We start from the raw sequence: 22,668 nt of genomic DNA on the forward strand, positions 1-22,668 counted from the left end.
AACGCCGATAACGGCCCACCACTAATATATCTATATATATATATATATATATACACATACAGTACAGGCCAAAAGTTTGGAAACATTACTATTTTTTATGTTTTTGAAAGAAGTTTCTTCTGCTCATCTAGCCTGCATTTATTTGATCAAAAATACAGAAAAAAAAATTAATATTGCGATATATTATTACAATTTAAAATAATTGGTTTTCAATTTATTATAGTATACTTTAAATTATAATTTATTTCTGTGATCAAAGCTGAATTTTCAGGATCATTACTCCAGTCTTCAGTGTCACATGTGACATCCAGTCCATCACATGATCCTTTAGAAATCATTCTAATATTCTGATTTATTATGAGTGTTGGAAACAGTTCTGCTGCCTAATATATTTGATGAATAAAAGGTTAAAAAGAACTGAATTTATTCAAAATAAAACAATATTTTCTAATAATATAAATCTTCTTTACTATCACTTTTTATCAATTTAACTCATCCTTGCTGAATAAAAGTATTGATTTATTTCAAAAAAAGAAAGAAAAAAAATTTGTGACCCCAAATTACTGACCATTACTGTATATTGTTGTTGTTTTTCTTTTTCTTTTTCTTTTTTTTCTTTTTATTCATCAAAGTATCCTAAAAAATTATCACAGGTTATGAAAAAAACATTAAGCAGCAGAACTGTTTCCAACTTTGATAATGAATCATCATATTAGAATGATTTCTAAAGGATCATAATTATGATAGACTGGAGTAATGATCCTGAAAATTCAGCTTTGATCACAGAAATAAATGATAATTTAAAGTATAATAAATTGAAAACCAATTATTTTAAATTGTAATAATATATCACAATATTAAAAAATGTTTCTGTATTTTTGTATATCAAATAAATGCAGGCTTGATGAGCAGAAGAAACTTCTTTCAAAAACATAAAAAATAGTAATGTTTCCAAACTTTTGGCCTGTACTATATATATATATATATATATATATATATATATATATATATATATATATATATATATATATAAAAATACAGTTATATAATATGATATAATATCTTAGATGTTAAAGTTGACGTGCCATAATTTGAAAGCTGTAGTGGAGAGAAGATTTTCAGTAAAAACTTACTGTTTAGTTCCTTCCTCCTGCAAAGCAATTTTGTTCTTTGTTTTCTAAGTGCATAACTCTTATGAATTGCTTTTATGATCGTTTGACTGTCATTTTGAAGCTTGACTGCACCTGTCCATATTCACATTTATTGCATTGAAAAGAGCAGGATAGTAATAAAAAAAAGTAAAATGGGTTTGGAATGACATGGTAAATGATGTTTGGAATGCAGAGTGTGTGTCTGGAAGCCTCTTTGGTGAAACTTTTACAACTCCTTTGAGGCCTGAATTCAGCTTTAGATGGAACTTACCCAAAGCATTTATATTGATTTAGTGAATTGAAGAACTGATTGAATAAAATAGTAATGCTTTTTCCTGTTTTCCCTAGACTCCAGAGAAGAAGCACTCCGAGTCATCCAGAGGAAGAAAGAGGAAGGTTGATAACCAATCAGAGAGCAGTCAAGGTAACGTTGACTTCCTGTGCTTATGAATGAAGCATTTCTTAACGAGACACAATAGTTTGTTTGACAACTACATTTTTCAGTTAACAGACCTGCATTTTGGAAACATCCAGGATCAGAGTTTGTTGGGAAACACAGCATTTAATTTTTTGCATGGAAATAATGCAGTGCACTCACAGAAAAGTGATTGTATCCAATGACCATACTTTCTTTTCTTTTCTTTTTTTACCTTTCAGGAAAGTCTTCCGGCCGAGGGCCCAAGATCAGCGATTATTTTGATGTGAGTAAAGCTTTGTGCGGATGACTCTGCGTTTAGTCAGCTGTGTATTAAATGTCAGTCAGGTGTCAGAGAGCTTTTAGTCAGAGTACTGCTGCTTTTTCATCGTGTAATGGCTGCTCGCTTTAGGAGATGTTTTGACTTGTAGAAGTTGTGAAATTGGTAACATTGTGATGACGCCACATCATATCTCCTTCCTGAAGTTCCAAGGAGGAAACGGATCAAGTCCAGTCAGGGGTCTTCCTCCGGTCCTGCGCTCGCCACAGAACTCTCACTCTGCACCCGGGGCTATCGTAAGTCGTGAGGAAGATCTAAACCTCAGCATGGATCCAGTGATGCTTATTTTTATTAATGTTGCTGTTTTTCACTCTTCAGGTCAGACAGAACAGCTCCTCACCCACCAGCCTGTGTTTCATAGATCACATGATGAATTCAAAACAGCTTGGCAGCAGAAGTGTCCAGGTAATACTTGCGTCACTATTGCTCGCACGCTATCGAATATGCTCTGCTCTTTCTGATTCTGTTAAACTTGTCAATCTGCAGGACACTGTTGTGCACTGCTCATATGTGTGCACTTTGAGACACTGATAAACGTGTACTGCGCACTGATACTGTTAAAGGATTAGTTAACCCCAAAATGACTTTCAATTTCCTAATAATTTACTCACCCCAATGCCATCCATGATATCCATGTCTTTCTTTCCGCAGTGGGAGAGAAATTATGTTTTTTGAGGAAAACATTTCTGGATTTTTCTTCTAACAATGGACTTCATTGGTTACCATCGTTTTTTAAGTCCAAATCAATGCAGTTTCAAAAGTCTTTGAAGTGTTTAAACAGGCTGTACGCGATCACAGCTGAAGAAGAGGTTGTTATCTAGCGAAACAATAGGTCATTTAAAAAAAATTAAATAATTTATAGACTTTTTACCTTCAATAGTTCGGATTGAGCTGATCAACAAACGGACAGGGAACTACGTCATCACGTTGAAAGGTCACGGCGGCGCCGGCAATACTATTTGAACTACTATTCATATTCATCAGAATGTTATTCATATACTATTCATATTCATATTCACTGAATACTATTACTATATATATAATGGCAAACAATACTATTTGAACTATCCTCCTACGTACGGTCACATTGTAAACAGTGGGGCGGTACTTCCGCCGGCGCCCGCGTGACCTTTCAACGTGATGACGTAGTTCTCTGTCCGTTTGTTGATCAGCTCAATCCGAACTATTGAAGGTAAAAAGTCCATAAATTATATATTTTTTGGGAAAATGACTTATCGTTTCGCTAGATAACAACCACTTCTTCAGCTGTGATCGCGTACAGCCTGTTTAAACACTTCAAATACTTTTGAAACTGCATTGATTTGGACTTAAAAACGATGGTAACCAATGAAGTCCATTGTTAGAAGAAAAATCCAGAAATGTTTTCCTCAAAAAACATAATTTCTCTCCCACTGCGGAAAGAAAGACATGGATATATTGGATGGCATTGGGGTGAGTAAATTATTAGGAAATTTTCATTTTGGGGTGAACTAATCCTTTAAACCTGTGCATTGCACGCTTGGACAGTGAAACGTGCGCTGCACATTGTGACACTGCAAAACATTCATTGCACACTGCCATTGTTAAATAAGCACTGCATGCTCTGCTGTTAAATGTATGCACTGTTAAACAAGGTCAACATGACACCGTTGTACAATGCTCACTGAATATTACTGTCACTGTTTAACTTGCACTGCACACTTCGTCACTGTAACATACACTGCACACTGACATTTAAATATGCACTGCATACGGTGACACCGAAGTAGTTCAAGGTTATTTGTCACATGTGCACTGCATGCTCTAGCACTCTAAGCTCACTCTCACACTGATGCTCTTAAAAATACACACTGTACACTATAATCGTTTACATTAATAATTGCACTGTACAGTGACAGTTCAACAGGCACATTGGGACACTTTTAAAAATATTGCTATTAATTGTGTGCATGCCTGGCATTGATAAACAAGGTCAACATGGCACTGTTTAACAGAAGCACTGCATGCTCTGAAGCACTATATAGTGACGCTGTTAAGTGGTTCAAGGTTCTTTGTCACGTGTCCACTGCATGCTCTTGCACTGTTAAATGAGCTCACTCTCTAAAAATTGACACGGTTACATCATAATTTGCACTGCACTGTACAGTGACAGTTTAACAGGCACACTGTGACACTTCATTGCACGCTCTGACACTGCAAAACTTACACTGCACACTGGCACTGTTAAATAAGCACTGCACACACTGATGCTGTTAAATATGTGCACTACATGCCCTGGCACTGATAATCAAGGTCAACATGACACTGTTTAACAGAAGCACTGCATGCTCTGATGCTGTGAAATGTGCACTGCACTTAAGCACTATCTACAGTGACGCTGTTAAGTGGTTCAAAGTTCTTTGTCACGTGTCCACTGCATGCTCTGGCACTGTTAAATGAGCTCACTCTCTAAAAATGTACACGGTTACATCATAATTTGCACTGCCCAGTCACAGTGACAAACCGTTCACTCCACACTGACACTGTTAAATAAGCACTGCATATGCAGATTAAATGCATGCGTGCTCTGGCACTCTTAAACAAGTTCACTCTCAAACTTTGATGCTGTTAAACATGCACACTTCTCTGACACTGTTTTTACACCTTTTAAATATGCACTACACACACACACACACACACACACACACACACACACCAGTGTTAATTTAGTGTAACATTTTTTCACAGACGAAAACGAGACGATAACTAAATAAAAACTAGTTTTGAATGACAAAAACTATGACACAAATCTATTGACATTTTCGTCAACGAATAAAAACTAGACGAAAATGTTTGATAGTGACGATTTGGGAAGCGATCCAGTCTGATGTCCTGCATTTGTGGTAGATGCGCACAATTGTACTGTAACGTGATCTACCCAGCGGCACACGAGTTGGCATGCGCTGGATGTCTCATAAAACGTTCAAACATGTAAACGTCTGGGAGAATGAGTAGAGCAGACATGAAGATCTGAATAAGAGTGACGACGCAAAAAAAGAGCTCTATTCGGTACGGTTTTCTGTGCGCACACACCTGACCCGAAGCGTGCAGCCATTCACATAGACACCTAGCCTATACAGCGCGCGAGTACAGAATTGAGCTCTCTTTCGTGTCTGAATGGACAAATACACACAAATATTATGTCTAAATGTCCGTTTTGGAGAGTATTCACGTAAATTATGTCGGTTATGTCTTAAACAGTTGTGAGTGTATCGTATGTTCATCAGTGCATTGGATCCGCATTTCATTGGACATGATCCGATGTCTTAAAGTGACAGTGGGTAATAAACCTAATGCGGTCTGTGTCCTTAATATTGATCAAGCAACAAAAGAAAGAGAGAAAAGCATTCACTGCTCGTTAATAGCTTTAATAAGGATTAATTATATTTAATTCATACAAATAAATATGTCTGCTTGAAAGAATAGAGAATGATGTATGCAAGTAGTTATAAAGAATTCATATATCATTCATTGAAAAGAAGACTGTCTTCTACTTTGGGAAAAGTGGGTTTATTTAATTTTAAGATATTTTTTTAAGTTACAGTAGTTAAATCTGTATCTGTATTGCACGTTCAAACTTTAAAATCATTCATATTAGCAGGTTAATAGATGTTTTCTCCGGGAGTATATGGGTTTGGAAATTTTTGAGAAATTCTAAATAAATGCATTTAAATTTAAACCCATTATATTTTAGTCGACTAAATCTACTGTAGATTTAGTCGACTAAAATCTTATTGTATTTCGTCGACTAAAACTAGACTAAAACTGAAACAATTCAGATGACTAAAATATGACTAAAACTAAATGGCATTTTAGTCAAAAGACTATGACTAAAACTAAATCAAAATTTGCTGTCAAAATTAACACTCACACACACACACACACACACACACACACACACACACACACACACACACACACACACACACACACACACACACACACACACACACACACACACATTATTAAACCTGCACTGCACATACTCCAAATACTACATCCTCTGACTAGGAATGTCCCGATACCACTTTTTCACTTCCGATACGATACCGCAGCTTTGGCTGTTTGCCGATACCGATATCAATCCGAAATTTTATTTGAACTAATACTAATAATAATAAAATATATGGAAGCACTTCGCTCAATTAGCCACATAAGAACATCTCACTCAAATGGAGAACAAATACTTCTCCCGTATATAGTCCAAAACAACAGTTGATAATGAAAGACTGCCACACTTTATTTAAAAGACCTTGAGATATGTTTGGTAACCTGAATGAATTTAAAATTAATTTGCTGTATTTCTGATCAATATATTTGTTTCCTTAAGATTTTAATTAACTTTAACTTTATTCTCATCTGAATTATAAATAATTTATTTCTGTATAAAATAATACTACTTTTAAAAACACATTTGATTTTCTTTTTTAATCAATGTACAATGTGTAAATAAAAAATAAACAGATTAGTCTGTTTTAGGACAAGAAATGAAAACCAATGCAATATGATGAATGTCCAAAAGATGAGATCATTTTTGCTTTTAAACAGCGTGTGTGTGTGTGTGTGTGTGTGTGTGTGTGTGTGTGTGTGTGTGTGTGTGTGTGTGTGTGTGTGTGTGTGTGTGTGTGTGTGTGTGTGTGTGTGTGTGTGTGTGTGTGTGTGTGTGTGTGTGTGTGTGTGTGTGTGATTTTGGTTGAGTGGCAGTTACAGTTTGACAAGAGTTTACAGTTTGACAAAAGCACAATGTTGTGTTTTACACAAATATAAGGCTAAACACTTTTTGCAGTTTTAATGATGTCCTGTATGAAAATGACGGAGTAGCCTATGTTTTTATGTTTCCACTGTTCGATCGCGCCCGCGCCTCTCGTTATATGTGTGGTGTACTACATGTTCTGATGCTATTAAACAAGCTCGCTTGCACTGTATGATGCACAGACTTGATAACACATGATGACATGGAAAGGATATTCTCTCTCAATCTGTTGTTATTTTCATTCTTTATTTCTCTTTCCTTCTCTGCTCTCAGACGGATTTGACACTGTTGAAACTGGCTGCACTTGAGAGCAATAAGAATCTTGACCTTGAGAAGAAAGAGGGCAGAATAGATGATCTACTCAGGGTGAGTAACAAACAGACGAGCATCTTGAGTGTCACCTGTCCTTGAGATTTCTTTTTATGTAGAAATCACAAAGTGCCATTTGAGTTCAGAAATTGAGTGGTTTTTATATTTTCTCCCCAGGCGAACTGTGACCTCCGCAGACAGATAGATGAGCAACAGAAGCTGCTGGAACGTTTCAAGGAGCGTCTGAACAAATGCACTACGATGAGTAAAAAACTCCTCATTGAGAAGGTGAGCTGTGTTTGATATGCTCACAGCTGCTTATTTCTAATGTGTCAGGGGTAGTTGAGTGACTCTTGAGTGTGTTCTTGTCTTCCCAGAGCACTCAAGAGAAACAGTCCTGCCGGGAAAAGAGCATGCAGGACCGGCTGCGCCTGGGGCACTTCACCACAGTCCGGCACGGAGCGTCCTACTCAGAACAGTGGACAGATGGATATGCCTTCCAGAACCTGGTCAAGTAAGAGTCGCACACAGACGCACACTCAATCTGTGTGGCTTTGTCTGGGACGGAAGAAGTGCAGAAATGGACCGTCATCATTTAGTGCTTCAGTTTGACGCAATGAAGTCTCACAACGTAACCAGACCTTCAGGCTGACGGCAGAAGGACTAGACTCCATAGCAGCTTCCATTGGCCAAGGACCGCCCAGAGGCAGTCTGACTGACACGAAAAGCAGCCAATCACAGTTCGTTTTGTTCAGCGTCATGTTTAGGGGCTTGAAAATATAAAGTCAATGTCCCAATGATAACAGACATTGATTCTTGGACGTCTTTTAACGGGTCTATGCCGTGAACTTCACATAGTTTTGAAAATCCAGTGTTTAGTAGATTCTGATAAGCGCTTATTGTCGCAGTTTTAAACTAGATGGATTTTTTTTTCTTTCATGAGGTGCAGGACTTGACATGACCTTTTTTGCTCACCAGCCACTGTGACTAGTGGTTTTCCATAGTTACTAGCCACTCAGCATTTTCATTGACCACAATTTTAACATCGATACCATAGGGGAAAACCGCCATATAGATCAGGGCTCCAGACTAACTTTTTTTATTAGGAGCGCTGTAGCCCCTGACTTAAAATTTTAGGAGCGCAAGCAGAAAATTTAGGGGCACATCTTAAATCACCTTGCAATGCAATTATTCACATTTCCCCCAAAAATAACTGTATTACTGACAAATGCTTTGATAATAAATAGACTTAACGTACAGAAATTACAATGTGCAGTTTTATTTTAAGTTCACAGGGCTCCAGACTAACATTTGAGGGCAGCGGCACTAAGTTCTACAGAAAGTATCTGGTAGCACTGTGGGATGACAAAGCACTGAGCTTAATTTGAGGTGTAGATAAAATTAACTTGAACTATTATCATTCATAATGTCTTAATATTAATTCAATAGCAAAATGAGTGACAAAATAGATATTAGGGATTGAAAATAGCCAATAAGCGCCCTCAGCAGCTATGTTTACAATGGTAATTTAATTTTATTTATTTTTTTAAATAAGTGTGAGTTTTCCTACTTCTTGAAACTTTTAGTTTTATAAATAGAGACAATCTTTAAAGGTTGAACAAAAAATGTTTTGGTCAACACATTAAAAATAACATTTAAATATGATATTATAGTTTTGAAGTGCTGGAAAAAGATATGTGTAGGCTACTGTTATAACCACAGTATACCGTTACAGTTAGTGTTACTACATTAAATCCATGGTGAATGTTGCTGATCTGTGGACCTAAAGCCTTCTATAACTTGTTCGTTCATGGCACATGTTTCTCTAGGTTTCCACGTTAGCGCTGTTTGATCTGATATGGTTTATAACAGAGAATTCTGTGTTGAATCTGAATGTTTCTCACTGGATCTCGCAACGATGTTATTAATTCTGTCGCGAACTCAATGGATTTCTTCACTGGATGTCCACGATGTAACGGTGTTGCGTGATCGAGATCCGCCCGCGACTGGCGAGAGAAGCTCTGCGCTGTCTATTATTGGTTCGAACTATTAAACGGTCCGTGACGCAGAAATGAGTAGCGCAGTTTTTTTCCGCTTTCATTTTGTTTTGATTTATTAACATGTTACGGAATACTCTATGCTTGAGGCTGAGAATGTGTCTAACTAGCATATTGTGTTTAAACTGCGAAGTGCCTGCACTGTCTGCAAACTTCATTTTCCCCGCAGTTCTGGGGTAGCGACTGCAACATTTGCAGTTCATTAAGTTCGTCTCCTTACAGTACCTCAACCAGCTGAATTCTCGCAGCCAGTCTTCCCGAAAATGGTGGGTTCGGGCCTTTATCACCTCACAAACCTCTGATTCTGAATCATCATCCGGCTGTGTCTGTGACATTGATATTTGTCTCCGTCTCCTTCCCACGGACGTTTACGCGCGCTCGATTATCTCTAGGACCCTCCCCCTCCACACATTAGCCAGTTACAGTGGCCATTCCCAATTCTTCTCACACTCATTGGCCTGCCACACATTCCGGATTCACTGACGCGCCCCTTCCGTTTAACGTGTAAAAACAAAACAAATTTACTGGTCGCACATGTGCGACTGGATGAAAAATTCAGTCGCACACTCTCAAATTTTGGTCGCAAAATGCGACCATTTGGTCGCAGTCTGGAGCCCTGTAGATATTTGTAATATTATCTCATAATTTGCCAGCAGGAATATTAGGCTGCTGTCACTTTAAGACCCGATGCACGGATTCATTATTCTGTTACACATGCGTTTTCTTTCTCAACTGTTTAAAATAAATAAATCCATCCGCATTAGCCCTGATGAGGTGGTTTGGCCATCTCTGGTTTGGCGTCACAATGACTTTAAGTCTGTCTAGGAACACACACGTCTCCCAGAGATCCTGTTGAATTCAAACAATCAGATGACGACTTTGAAACTCTCAAAATGTTTCCGTTTTCGTGTGCCTTTAGCTGCGTTCACACTGCCGTCGCTGCATGTCCTCAGTTCAACGGCGTCAACACAGCGAGTACCATAAATTATAGGGTAGTTGCTGACTGCTAAAATTAACCTGTCCTCCATCTTGCCTTTGGGTGCTTCTCATTTCTTATTTGTGCATCTTCGTTCATTTCCTCGCGTCTTACACCGTGTCCTATCCAGATGCGATGCGATAAGATTCCAGTGACAAATAATTTGTCTGTCCACACTAGACGCGACGCGACTGAGAGATGCGTCGAAAATCAATCAAAACCCACAGCCAATCAGAACAGCGTGTGGGCGGAGTCTTGGCACGGCACCAGAGAGTAATCTTGACGGCACTCGCTAGAAAATGGATAAGTAGTTACATAATCAAATTCACAAATATTACACCATTTAAACATTATTCAAATACATAGGCTACTGTCAGATAATACACTTGTTTGTTCACAGTTTGAACGTTCTTGTTTCCATTTGTTTAATTTCAAGATCTGAGGTGAATTATCCATTGTTGGTTTTACAGCTCCAAAGCTGGAGCACTAAATGATATTCAAAGTCACATTACATGCTTTTAACATTAAATAAAGCACACAAACAGTACCTGAGATTATCATTGATTATCTTTGTGTTTGTTGTTCCAGTGCGACGTCGCCAAAAAATAGAAACTGTTTCTAAAATAGAATTGTCGTGTGTCGCCGTCGCGGCTGGTTAGGACAAAAACTCTGATTAACATGGAAAATATACCTTAGTTAGGACACGGTGTTAGCTCCACCCCCTTAAGATGCGAGGGAAGGATAGACCTGTGTGTCCTCGCTCATGACTCCTCAGAAAGCATCCTCACTCCTTGTGGGCCAATTAGAGAATTGAGATGTCCTTAAAGATGGCTGAGTTTGATCGGTTTCTGGGTCACGGGCTGGAGGACGTTAGCATGGTCCTACCAGACACTCGACGTACATTTCATTTGTACAGAGAGTCTGGCCACTCACCATTGACTAGCGTTAACTTCCTTGAAGGCGGGTACTCTGTTGAAGTTTAAAACTATTGGATCTGCCCAGAGCCACTCTGGTTGTGACGTATCCCTACAACTCAAACTAGCGCACGACCTCAACGTCATCATTCTCAGCCACTCCCTCTGTTCGCTGATTGGACTGGTAAAAATTTGGCCGGGTAAAACCCAAGAATATACGGTATGTCACGGGCTGGAGAACGTGGGAGTGAGGAAACGAGGAAGCATCAATTTGAGTATTGAGAAGCAACCACTGACACTCTACTACAGGATGTAGTGACGGGTCACATGCACTCCACTGATTTCATTCCTATTGGTTGTCGCTTCTGAAAGTCGCTCTTCATTTGCATAAAGTTAAACATATCTCAACTTAGTTGCATATCTACAAGCTACATCCTGTCGCCGGAAATGGCTAGGTCTCCATTGAAATGAATGGGATCATGTTGCTTTGTCATGCGTGTCGTTGGTGGTGTGAACCGAGCTTTATGCATCAGATGTTCAGCCAAAGGTCGGGGCGTGACATCTGAGGCTGAGACTAGACGAAATGTGACATAAGGCATAAAGTTAATGCACTGACCTCAGCCCTAACCCTAATTTTCAGAATTTGACATTATATTTAGTCTGTAAATAATTCTATAAATGAAATCCAGATGGGATATTGGTGAACTTTTAATGAATTAATAAAATATATAATTTTTGTACAAACATTGATGTTAATGCATTGTACATTTAGTTTGGATTAAAGTATCTGCCATTGTAAATAATAAAATAGGGCGAGTCTTTTCTGTCCTGCATTTGCCTGTTATTATTTTTTTTATTTGGGTTTTAATATTTTTCTATTTCTGTTTTAATAGGCAGCAAGAGTGGATAAACCAGCAGAGAGAAGAGATTGAGAGGCAGCGGAAACTTCTAGCAAAGCGCAAACCTCCCAGCACCCCCTCCTCCCAGAGCCCGACCCCCAATGAGTCCAAACAGAGAAAGACCAAAGCCGTCAATGGAGCTGACAATGACCCCTTCCTCAAACCCAGCCTGCCTACGCTGTGAGATATTAACACACACACACACACACACACACACACACACACACACACACACACACACACACACACACACACACACACACACACACACACACACACACACACACACACACACACACACACACACACACACACACACACACACACACACACACACACACACATACTCGTTTCTTGCCTTCGAAATGCAGACTTCCCATTGACTTCTAATGTTATTAAAATGAGATAATTAGGACACAATTCATCATTTTTAAGATCATTATACAAGCATGGATGATTTATAGAAGCAGAAAAGGCTGATAAGGGAAAAAAGTCAAATGTTTTCTGCAATATTGCCTTCAAAATGGTTCTATTATTGAAATGCTTCTGTATTGAATGTGCAGATTGACTGTGGCAGAGTATCATGAGCAAGAAGAAATTTTCAAACTGAGACTGGGTCATCTCAAAAAGGTTAGTCTCTCTATATAAACAATACACACACACACACACACACACACACACACACACACACACACACACACACACACACACACACACACACACACACACACACACACACACACACACACACACACACACACAGTCATGAGCATCAGAGTAATATGGTTAAAAAGCAGTGAGGTGCTTCATGCAAAAGCAGTCTTGCAGAAATGATGTTTTAAGCTTTCTTTTTGTCCTTTCACTGGAATCTGTCATTCATACTTGAGTATGTTAGTATGTGCTCAAGTCTGTGTGTGTGTGTGTGTGTGTGTGTGGTCCAGGTAAATCCTACGGAATGGTGACACAATGTCCCCACAAAGATGGCAATATCCGAAATCCTTGTCCTTGTGGGGACATTTTTTGGTCCCCATGAGAGAAAACAGCTTATAAATCATACAGAATTATGTTTTTTTTTAAATGTTCAAATGTAGAAAGTTTTGTGTGATGGGTAGGTTTAGGGGTATGGTTAGTGTAAGGGGAGAGAATATACAGTCTGTACAGTATAAAAATCATTGTGTCTATGGAAAGTTCTCTTAACGCATGAAAACCCAACGTGTGTGTGTGTGTTCAGGAGGAGGCAGAGATTCAGGCGGAGCTGGAACGGTTGGAGCGCGTGAGGAATCTGCACATTCGAGAACTTAAAAGAATCAACAATGAGGACAGTTCTCAGTATGTCCCGCCCATTACATATAATTATTTCAATGAAATCTTAAGTATTGTTTTTGGAGATTTGAAATATGGGGATGGAAAGAGCAGAGAAACACAGCAGATAAAATGCTCTGCCTACATGCATGTAAATGAAGCGCTGCATCAGAGACACACTGAGCCGCTGTCGGTTATTGCATGTGTTTTTTCTATCGGCTGTACACAAGAACAACTTTGAGAGTGTGCTACTCTGTGCTGAATTAAAAAGTCTGGGTCAGCATTTTCATGTGCATTTTAAAGACAGATTGCAGACATGATTATAACTTAAAAAACTGAAATTGTAAAACATACCCTTTTTTTTATTTTTTATTTTTCTATTGCCATTTTAGTTTTCTTTGCAACAATTGCTGTTTGCTCCATAACGTGCTTCTGAAAAGAAATAATAACACTCTTAATCTCAGAATATCTTTTAAGTTGTGAATATGCCTGGTGTGTTTGTAGGTTTAAAGACCATCCAACCCTTAATGAAAGGTATCTTCTGTTACACTTGCTGGGAAGAGGAGGTTTCAGTGAAGTTTATAAGGTAGTTCGTTTTTTATTATTAGATGCACGCACTCACTTTCATACAGTTTGTATTCTCTCCTGTTCAACACAGAAATATATTACTGTTCAAAAGTTTGGGGTTTGTAGGTGTTTTGTTTTTTTTATTTAAAGAAATTAATGCTTTTATTCAGCAAGGACACATTAAATTGATTGAATGGCAGATTTCTGTTTCAAATAAATGCTGTTCTATTGAACTTTCTGTTCATCAAAGAATCAAGAAAACATGTTTTCATGGTTTCCACAAAAATTTGGAGCAGCAAAACTGTTTTCAACATTGATAATAATCAGAAATGAGCAGCAAATCATCATATTAGAATGATTTCTGAAGGATCATGTGACACTGAATACAGTAATGATGCTGAAAATTCAGCTTTGATCACAGGAATTACATTTTACTATATATTCACATGGAAAACAGTTATTTAAAACTGAAATAATATTACACATAATTACTTTATTTAAAAAAAATAAATATAAAGTCAACAACAAACCATTTTCACAACCCATTTTACTTCTGTGATCTGACAATATTTCGTTGAGAAATATGTAGAACAGGACTTGATTTTATCAAATATCATTAGATCATGGAACTGTTACATAGCATTTTTTATAGCATTTTGTTAAAAAAATGCAGATATTTATATTTAGCATTTATATTGTGAATTATTCTCAGTTATACCAGAAATGTATATATTTGTAAAGAGAAAAACTGATAAGCCTGAACCATTGTAAACTACACGCAGCTTTGCATTGCTTAATGCAAACGGCAAATGCAATATCATAAAAGACACCAATTTTCAATTTTCATGGTAATATAAAACATATGGTTACAGCTGTGGCATGAAACACCCAATCATTAGAAAATGTTCACAGACAGCATGGAATTATTAACCTTACTTTATATGTGTTGTGAAAAATTGGGTCTTATTGCCTAATGAACCGTTTTCTGTTGTTGTGTGAAGGCATTTGACCTGTTTGAGCAACGATATGCTGCTGTGAAGATCCACCAGCTCAACAAGAACTGGAGAGAAGAGAAGAAAGAGAACTACCACAAGTATGTCACCCACCTTTTTTTTTTCCGTTCTCTCCCTCCCAAGTTTTTCACGCTCATTTGTTTGCGTCCACTCCAGACATGCCTGTAGAGAATACAGAATCCACAAGCAACTGGACCATCCCAGAATAGTCAAACTTTACGACTACTTTTCTCTGGACACTGACACGTAAGCATTTTCCATATTAGTCTTGTTTGTGCATTTTACTTGCTCTAGTTTTTGCAACTATACAAATGTCGACTCGATGTGTTTCTGTTGTAGATTCTGCACTGTTCTCGAGTTCTGCGAGGGGAACGATCTTGATTTCTATCTGAAGCAACACAAGCTGATGTCTGAGAAAGAGGCTCGCTCCATCGTCATGCAGATAGTCAACGCCCTCCGATACCTCAATGAGATCAAACCGCCCATCATCCACTACGACCTGAAACCGGGTGAATGCAACACGCACAATTTACCTTTGTGTGGTGCGGGATGAAAGATACTGGGGGTGTGTTCACACTTGGCATGTTTGGTTGGATTAAAACGAACCCTGGTGCGATTGCTCTGTTAGTGCGGTTCATTTGAATAAGTGTGAACGCTGCCATCTGAACCAAACAAGTGGACCGAGGCGCTGAAAAGAAGGGTTTCAGAACGCAACACAGAGACCAAAGACATGTAAACGAACCAAAAACAGAACATGATATCATAAGATGTGACCCTAAAAAGGACAGAATGCTCAAACATACCTGTTTTTTCTCATCATAGTCGTGATGTTGCTCATCACAGTTCAGTACAGGCATCAGAGCCACGTCTCCTCGCTGCAGATCTTGGTTTGTGTGACGGAGGGATTCCTGACGCTGTTTTGACTCCTTTACACATTTTATAAGCTCTTCACGAGTTCTCAGCTGGTCAAAATACCATCATATGTAGCTTCGCACATACAGCGAGTGCATTTATCCCAGCACTCAGCATTTTTTTGGATGTTCGGTAAGTTCTGTCATGAAATATATATGTACCAAGCCAACCAATCAGGTTGTGAACATATCCCTATGCCTTTAGGTTCGGTGTTAAAGTTTTTTGGTCCGGTTCAAACGAGCAAGTGTGAACACACCCTAGTATGTGTACGGGAAGCGGGAGAAAGAAACGACAAATTATAATTATCTAATAATAACAGCATGCACAAGTCTGTCACTGGAGATCTGAAGCATCATTTGTGTCTGGAAAGTGGCCTTTAGACACCAGAACAAGACAGAATCCAACCGGACCGGGACTGCGTAGACCTCTTCCTACGGGCTTTTGCGGGCGGGAACGGGACAAAACGGGAGTGGGATCAAATCTTAACATATTTTTGACAGGAGCGGGATTGAAAAATCCTTCCGGCACAGAGCTCTACTACAGAACATGGCTGTGTCCGAAAGCTAAAAGACGCTGCTTCAATAGGCAGCATACGGTGCTACGAAGACAAGAAGGCACGTCCGAATCCAATAATCGTGTCAAATCCTGTCTGAGATCCCTTCATCTGATCGATGAAGGCATTTTTGAAGGCATCATAGATGCATCCTTCCCTGCCTTTAACATCCCACAATCCTGTGCGTTCCATTCCATGGCCCTTGAGCTAAAAAAAATAAAGATGGCGCATGAAAGTTGCAGTTGATGGTCAGTTTGTGTGTAAATGTACATTTTTGACCATCTTTTTCCACTCCATTTCTAGTAAGAAATTACTATTTTAGTAATTCAATATTCGCTTAGTTATCACCAAAGCTCTCTCTGTTGTGTTGTAGATCATTAAAGCGTTACGCCGCCTCAGAAGTCTGTCTGAAATCAGTCTCGTGAGGAACCTTCGTGCGCAAACGCTGCCTGGCAGGTTATCGCCTGATAGGACAGCGAGGCGACAAGTCCCTAAGCTTTCGGACACAGCCCATGATCTCTTTCATTCACACACGTGAACTCTTCTCAGAGACTAGCGCAGGTCTTGTAGCTCATGGTGTGAATGGTGAATTGCTGCAAAAAATGCTCCTTTTAAGGATGGTCTACATTTTATGCATTTGGCAGACGCTTTTATCCAAAGCGACTTGCATTGCATTTCAAGGTACACATATACATTCTTATCAGTTCTTGCTTTCCCTTGGGAATCGAACCCATGACCTTGGCGTTGCAGGCGCCATCACTCTACTGTTCGAGCTACAGGAAAGGTGTTGATTGTTATTTGTCATGTAGGCTGTATAGGAAGTATGTTTTTTTGTTTTGGTTGCTCAGGAAATATCCTGTTGGTGGATGGGACAGCGTGTGGGGAGATTAAGATCACAGACTTCGGCCTGTCTAAAATCATGGATGACGACAGCTACGGAGTGGACGGGATGGACTTGACGTCACAGGGAGCCGGAACCTACTGGTCAGTGTCCAGCTAAAAACACAGTGCTTTCTAGTGCATATTACTTCTGTGTTCCTCCAAGAACTCAATCCCATGTCATTCCAAACATATTTTGTTTTGTGGAACAGAAAATGTAGGAATCAGCTCTAAAGCTCCTAAATGGACGAAATAGCTGCATAAATTTGTGAGGAACAGAACAGCTGTTTTCCACTGAAAATGGTTCCCTCTGTCATAGCTCTCATATCAGATATGATGGCAGGGATCAGGCTGAATGACAGTCACGTCATGCATCAAACATGCATCTGTTTTTACATTTACATTTATGCATTTGGCAGATGCTTCTATCCAAGGCAGCTTACATTTGATTTAAGTTGCACATTTTTATCTGGTCATGCATTTTTCCTGGGAATTTTCATATGACATCAGAAGAATTATATGGACCACCTTTATATATATATATATAACATTTTAGAGTGAAACTTAAGATTTTTAAATTTCTCTTTTTGGTTTTTAGAAAAAACATTCAAATGTATGCATCAAATATGATTCATCAGGCTTATGAGGAATGTTCATTTGTTCTTGTCAATCATCATTGTATTGCATTATACATTTTGCTCCCCAGAGTTAAAACTGCAGAGCTTTGATCATAAAACCAAGCATAGAGTGACAGCTGATATTTAGGCCCTGTTTACTCCTGGTTTTAAGATGCGTTTTGGTTGATCGGATCACAAGTAGACGAGGGAGACACAGTCCCGTTTACACCTGGTGTTTTAATCCGTCTCTTTTACAGTCCACTTTCAACCACTTCTGTCCTGATTTCTTTAAGTAGAGGGTCTATGGGTGGGTAAATGTATGGGTTTTTTCAGATCTTTCAGTCTAATGGATGAAATAAACTTGGGCAATTTACATATGAACGTGACCGGAGACGATGGAAACACAGGCGGAGAGCAGCATAAATACGTTTCGTCTTCAAACCAAACTTGGTTCTTCAGGCGATAAAGTTAAATCCCGTCTGACTAGAGCTCTTCCCAAAATGTTTACGCATTAGTCCAGTAGACGGAGAGTAGACGGTGTTTTGTGGCTGTTTGAACACATTCGACCACATGAGCGTTTACTAAAAGCAAGTGGTCAAAAGTTTAATGTCGTCTACTTGTGATCTGATCGACCAAAACGCATCTTAATAACAGGTGTAAACGGGGCCTTGTATGCATTTTATGCAAGTAGTCTGTTATACTTTTACAAATATCTCATTGATTTACATTACAAGCTACCAGAATTTAATCTTACTTTTTGGCCATGTTATATAAATATCAGCATCTGCAGCAAAAAGTATATTTTTGCTCCGTTTGAGTTCCCCTGTTTTTAACTCCACTATTATGAGCTCCATATTCTCACTATGTGAACCATAAAAGTTTTGATGTATCAAATATATAAAACATGCATTTTATTGTCTTAGTTCAATAAACCGTTCCATTAAAAAAAGTAAATATTTTAAATGTATAACAAAACCAAATGTTCTATTTATTTATTTATTTATTTATTTTGTAGGTATTTGCCACCAGAGTGTTTTGTTGTTGGTAAAGAGCCTCCAAAGATCTCTAATAAAGTAGATGTGTGGTCTGTGGGCGTCATCTTCTTCCAGTGCCTGTATGGACGAAAGGTCAGTCTCAGTGTTTAGAAACTGCACGGCTATTGATCTAAACCGCATTTTAGGATGAATCTGCATTGAATCTTTTGTCTTTCTGTAGCCGTTTGGCCATAATCAGTCCCAGCAAGACATCCTTCAAGAGAACACCATCCTGAAAGCCACTGAGGTGCAGTTTCCTGCCAAACCCGTGGCTAGCAACGAGGCTAAGGTCAGTATTGCGCGTTTGTATGTTAACGCATTAGGGCTGCACAATTAATCGCAATGAAACCGCACGTGATTTGGCAAAGGCTGAGATTATTTAATGCGCAGCTTGTCAGTGAAGTACGGCTGATCGGTAGTAAATGCTGCTCCATCTGAACACCAGAGGGCGTCACACACACACACACGCTAAATATGCCCCACAGCAGAAGTACAATAACACATCATTCCAGGACATCCCTATCGGGCATCATCGCTGAATAAACAGAAGATTGAAACACTTTGATTGATTAAACATGACTAAGAAGCACATCATCTCACAGGAGGATGAGCTCAACTGTCATTATGAAGTGAGTTTGGAGTAAAAGCATGTTAGTAAATGTTGTCTTTTGTTGGAAAAGAGGTTTTTGAAAAAATGTGTTGCTTTTTCAAATCCAATCCAATCCAACTTTATTTGTAAAGCACATTTAAAACAACAGGTTGACCAAAGTGCTGGACATTGACATGATTTCGGACAAAAAAGCACGTTATAAGTGACTCAAACTCGCAGTGCTTTCAGATGGAGCAGCGTTTACAGAGCCGTACGTCACTGACAAGCTGCACATAACAAATAATCACAGCCAAATCGGTTTAAGAACGATTACATGTAAATTACGATTAATCTCGCAGTCCTGTGGGAACGACTGTCTGAGTTGTTTCTTGTCCTCCGCAGGCGTTTATCCGCCGCTGTCTGGCTTACAGAAAGGAGGACCGTTTTGACGTCCACCAACTGGGCAGTGACTCGTACCTCCTTCCTCACATGAGACGGTCCAATTCGTCGGGGAACTTGCAGGCCACGCCCGCTAGCCCTGCCTCTTCAGGAATAATCTCCTACTGATCTCATTGGCTGATCGATCGTGATTGATGGTTCTGATGGTGATTTCCCTCCCTTCAACACCTCGGGGTGGACAGGAAGGGGGAGGAGCTATGTATCAGCTGACAGGCTGTAGGACACACCCACAACGGCCACAGTGACTGCCATTGATATTGGGGCAGGAATGACTGACGTCATTTCCTGTGTGGATCCAGATGTCAGTCAGAGCTAGAACCATTTGAAAATGGATATTTGTTTGTTTTTTTACCCGAGGCATTTTGTGGAGTAGATTTGGGAGGGTTGCGCTAACGTGTTAGCTTCTTGTTGATATCCTCCCTGAGCTACGCCTCAGTAAAGGGGTGTTTTGTTTTGTGTAAGTGTGAAATTTAGAGGCAATTAATTGTAGTGTGATTGGAAATAGACGAACGAGTGTTTTAATGTGGCACAAAGGTGTCCGTAAGAATTTGTGTGTGTGTGTGTGCACCTGAGAATGGATGTTTTACGCCACAGCGTTATATGTTGGCTGTTCATAACATACATGTGTGTTGGCCACAGATTGCAAGGTGTGTGTGTTTGTGTGTTACAAAATACTGTCTGTTTCACTTCAAAGCAACATGTATGAACATTGTCAGCTTATGTTTAAATGGGCGCAATATTTAAAAAATGTGGATGAATGAATCTATACAAATAATGTCCAGGTCGTGTTTCACCCCAAAAACAAGCGTGAAAATTTAATTTTAATATTACATTAAAGAAATGAAGGCTGTTTCAGGACCATTACAGATTTTGACACAGATTTACATATATTGTGACACTGTTTTGATTGAGTTTTACTGTTATAAAGAACTTTTTAACAGTAAAACTCATCAAAATAGTGTCACAATCTGTCTTTTCCATACATTTAATTGCCATATATTGTCAAAATTGTGATTCATTTTAAGTCGCATAATTATTTATTTGGATTTTGGGGTGTAAAATGACCTGCACGTGTTCTATAGATCAGTTTGATGAGACCAGTTTCACCTGGGCGTCCTGCATGTAGGAGGAGACGCCGTAAAGAGAGTCGTCTCAGTAGACCTCTCGAACCACGCCTGCGTATTTAATGAATCCAACCCTGAGCAGGTTTTCATATTTTCTCCGTTTGTTTGTAGATTTTGTTGTCTGATGCAGCATCACCTCGCTGCTACCTGATGTTGCTTTTAGTTCTATGATTTACTCAGAATCCGACCAAATATAAATTTGATTTACCCGGAAACAGCATGAAAAACAAACTCCATTGTGGTTGTGAATGAGGTGTGCTGTGAGTCTGAGGGTCTGAGCGTACGAGTGTGTGTTTGAGCAGACGGAAGGTGGGCCGGACCCCACCCTTGATCGTTTAACCCCTTTATGCCCAGACCCAGTGCTGTCATGTTGCTTAGCAACCCTCGCTGATCCCGGAGCCTGAGTCAGGTCAGCATCTCCGAATGACGTGGACCGGACCGCGATCAAACTTGTCAAAGCTTCCAGAGTCTGTTTTCAGGGGAAGAATCTCAGCTTTTGTTGTCTCCTCTCTCTCTAAATACTCTTTCAAACCCCAGAAGCAGTTTTCAGCTCAACATATTGGTGATCTGTCTCTAAAGTGCTGCTGCGATTGTAGAGAATGTAGCCAAAAGAGAAATAAACATTTTGAAAATATTTGGATGCATGTGCTTTCTTTCCTTTGGTGTTTGTGGTGACATTTTTTTTGTGGACATTTTCGTGTGATATCAGATCTGCTGTTGTTAATGCCGGCTCTGATGGCTTTCAGGGCTCCTGCTGGACAGAACCAAAAGTTGGACCACATTTCACAGCCATGTTGAGTGATCAGTCCACAACTGACCAGTGAATTTACCAGCTGTTTATAATTACTGACAATTAAACAAATGTATAGCATGGAAAAACACTTAGAATGAAATATGTGTAGGAAAAAAATTGACTAAAGAAATGTCCATGACTTGATTTAATTGCATTAATGTATGTGTATACACTCACCTAAAGGATTATTAGGAACACCATACTAATACTGTGTTTGACCCCCTTTCGCCTTCAGAACTGCCTTAATTCTACGTGGCATTGATTCAACAAGGTGCTGAAAGCATTCTTTAGAAATGTTGGCCCATATTGATAGGATAGCATCTTGCAGTTGATGGAGATTTGTGGGATGCACATCCAGGGCATGAAGCTCCCGTTCCACCACATCCCAAAGATGCTCTATTGGGTTGAGATCTGGTGACTGTGGGGGCCATTTTAGTACAGTGAACTCATTGTCATGTTCAAGAAACCAATTTGAAATGATTCGAGCTTTGTGACATGGTGCATTATCCTGCTGGAAGTAGCCATCAGAGGATGGGTACATGGTGGTCATAAAGGGATGGACATGGTCAGAAACAATGCTCAGGTAGGCCGTGGCATTTAAACGATGCCCAATTGGCACTAAGGGGCCTAAAGTGTGCCAAGAAAACATCCCCCACACCATTACACCACCACCACCAGCCTGCACAGTGGTAACAAGGCATGATGGATCCATGTTCTCATTCTGTTTACGCCAAATTCTGACTCTACCATCTGAATGTCTCAACAGAAATCGAGACTCATCAGACCAGGAAACATTTTTCCAGTCTTCAACTGTCCAATTTTGGTGAGCTTGTGCAAATTGTAGCCTCTTTTTCCTATTTGTAGTGGAGATGAGTGGTACCCGGTGGGGTCTTCTGCTGTTGTAGCCCATCCGCCTCAAGGTTGTGCGTGTTGTGGCTTCACAAATGCTTTGCTGCATACCTCAGTTGTAACG

General features: G+C 39.3%; 1 protein-coding gene across 2 annotated transcripts in view; it reads left to right on the plus strand.

Moving 5' to 3' along the window:
• Window positions 1–21,536, plus strand: part of LOC309513849 (serine/threonine-protein kinase tousled-like 1-B) — a 31,365-nt gene extending 9,829 nt beyond the window's left edge. For both annotated transcript variants that reach the window (XM_082189920.1, XM_082189921.1), the window contains 18 exons: window positions 1,500–1,575; window positions 1,809–1,852; window positions 2,053–2,142; window positions 2,225–2,311; window positions 6,972–7,064; window positions 7,185–7,295; window positions 7,385–7,521; window positions 11,848–12,033; window positions 12,417–12,483; window positions 13,085–13,182; window positions 13,660–13,741; window positions 14,724–14,815; window positions 14,892–14,981; window positions 15,075–15,244; window positions 17,049–17,184; window positions 18,712–18,823; window positions 18,912–19,019; window positions 19,722–21,536. In XM_082189920.1, the coding sequence (XP_082046046.1) occupies window positions 1,500–1,575; window positions 1,809–1,852; window positions 2,053–2,142; window positions 2,225–2,311; window positions 6,972–7,064; window positions 7,185–7,295; window positions 7,385–7,521; window positions 11,848–12,033; window positions 12,417–12,483; window positions 13,085–13,182; window positions 13,660–13,741; window positions 14,724–14,815; window positions 14,892–14,981; window positions 15,075–15,244; window positions 17,049–17,184; window positions 18,712–18,823; window positions 18,912–19,019; window positions 19,722–19,886 (1,944 nt within the window). In that variant the 3' untranslated portion in view covers window positions 19,887–21,536. The remainder of the gene's footprint in view (window positions 1–1,499; window positions 1,576–1,808; window positions 1,853–2,052; window positions 2,143–2,224; window positions 2,312–6,971; window positions 7,065–7,184; window positions 7,296–7,384; window positions 7,522–11,847; window positions 12,034–12,416; window positions 12,484–13,084; window positions 13,183–13,659; window positions 13,742–14,723; window positions 14,816–14,891; window positions 14,982–15,074; window positions 15,245–17,048; window positions 17,185–18,711; window positions 18,824–18,911; window positions 19,020–19,721) is intronic.
• Window positions 21,537–22,668: the final 1,132 nt, after the last annotated feature.

Source organism: Leuciscus leuciscus (genome assembly GCF_965113295.1).
Source record: "Leuciscus leuciscus genome assembly, chromosome: 14".
NCBI classification, from domain to species: Eukaryota; Metazoa; Chordata; class Actinopteri; order Cypriniformes; family Leuciscidae; genus Leuciscus; species Leuciscus leuciscus.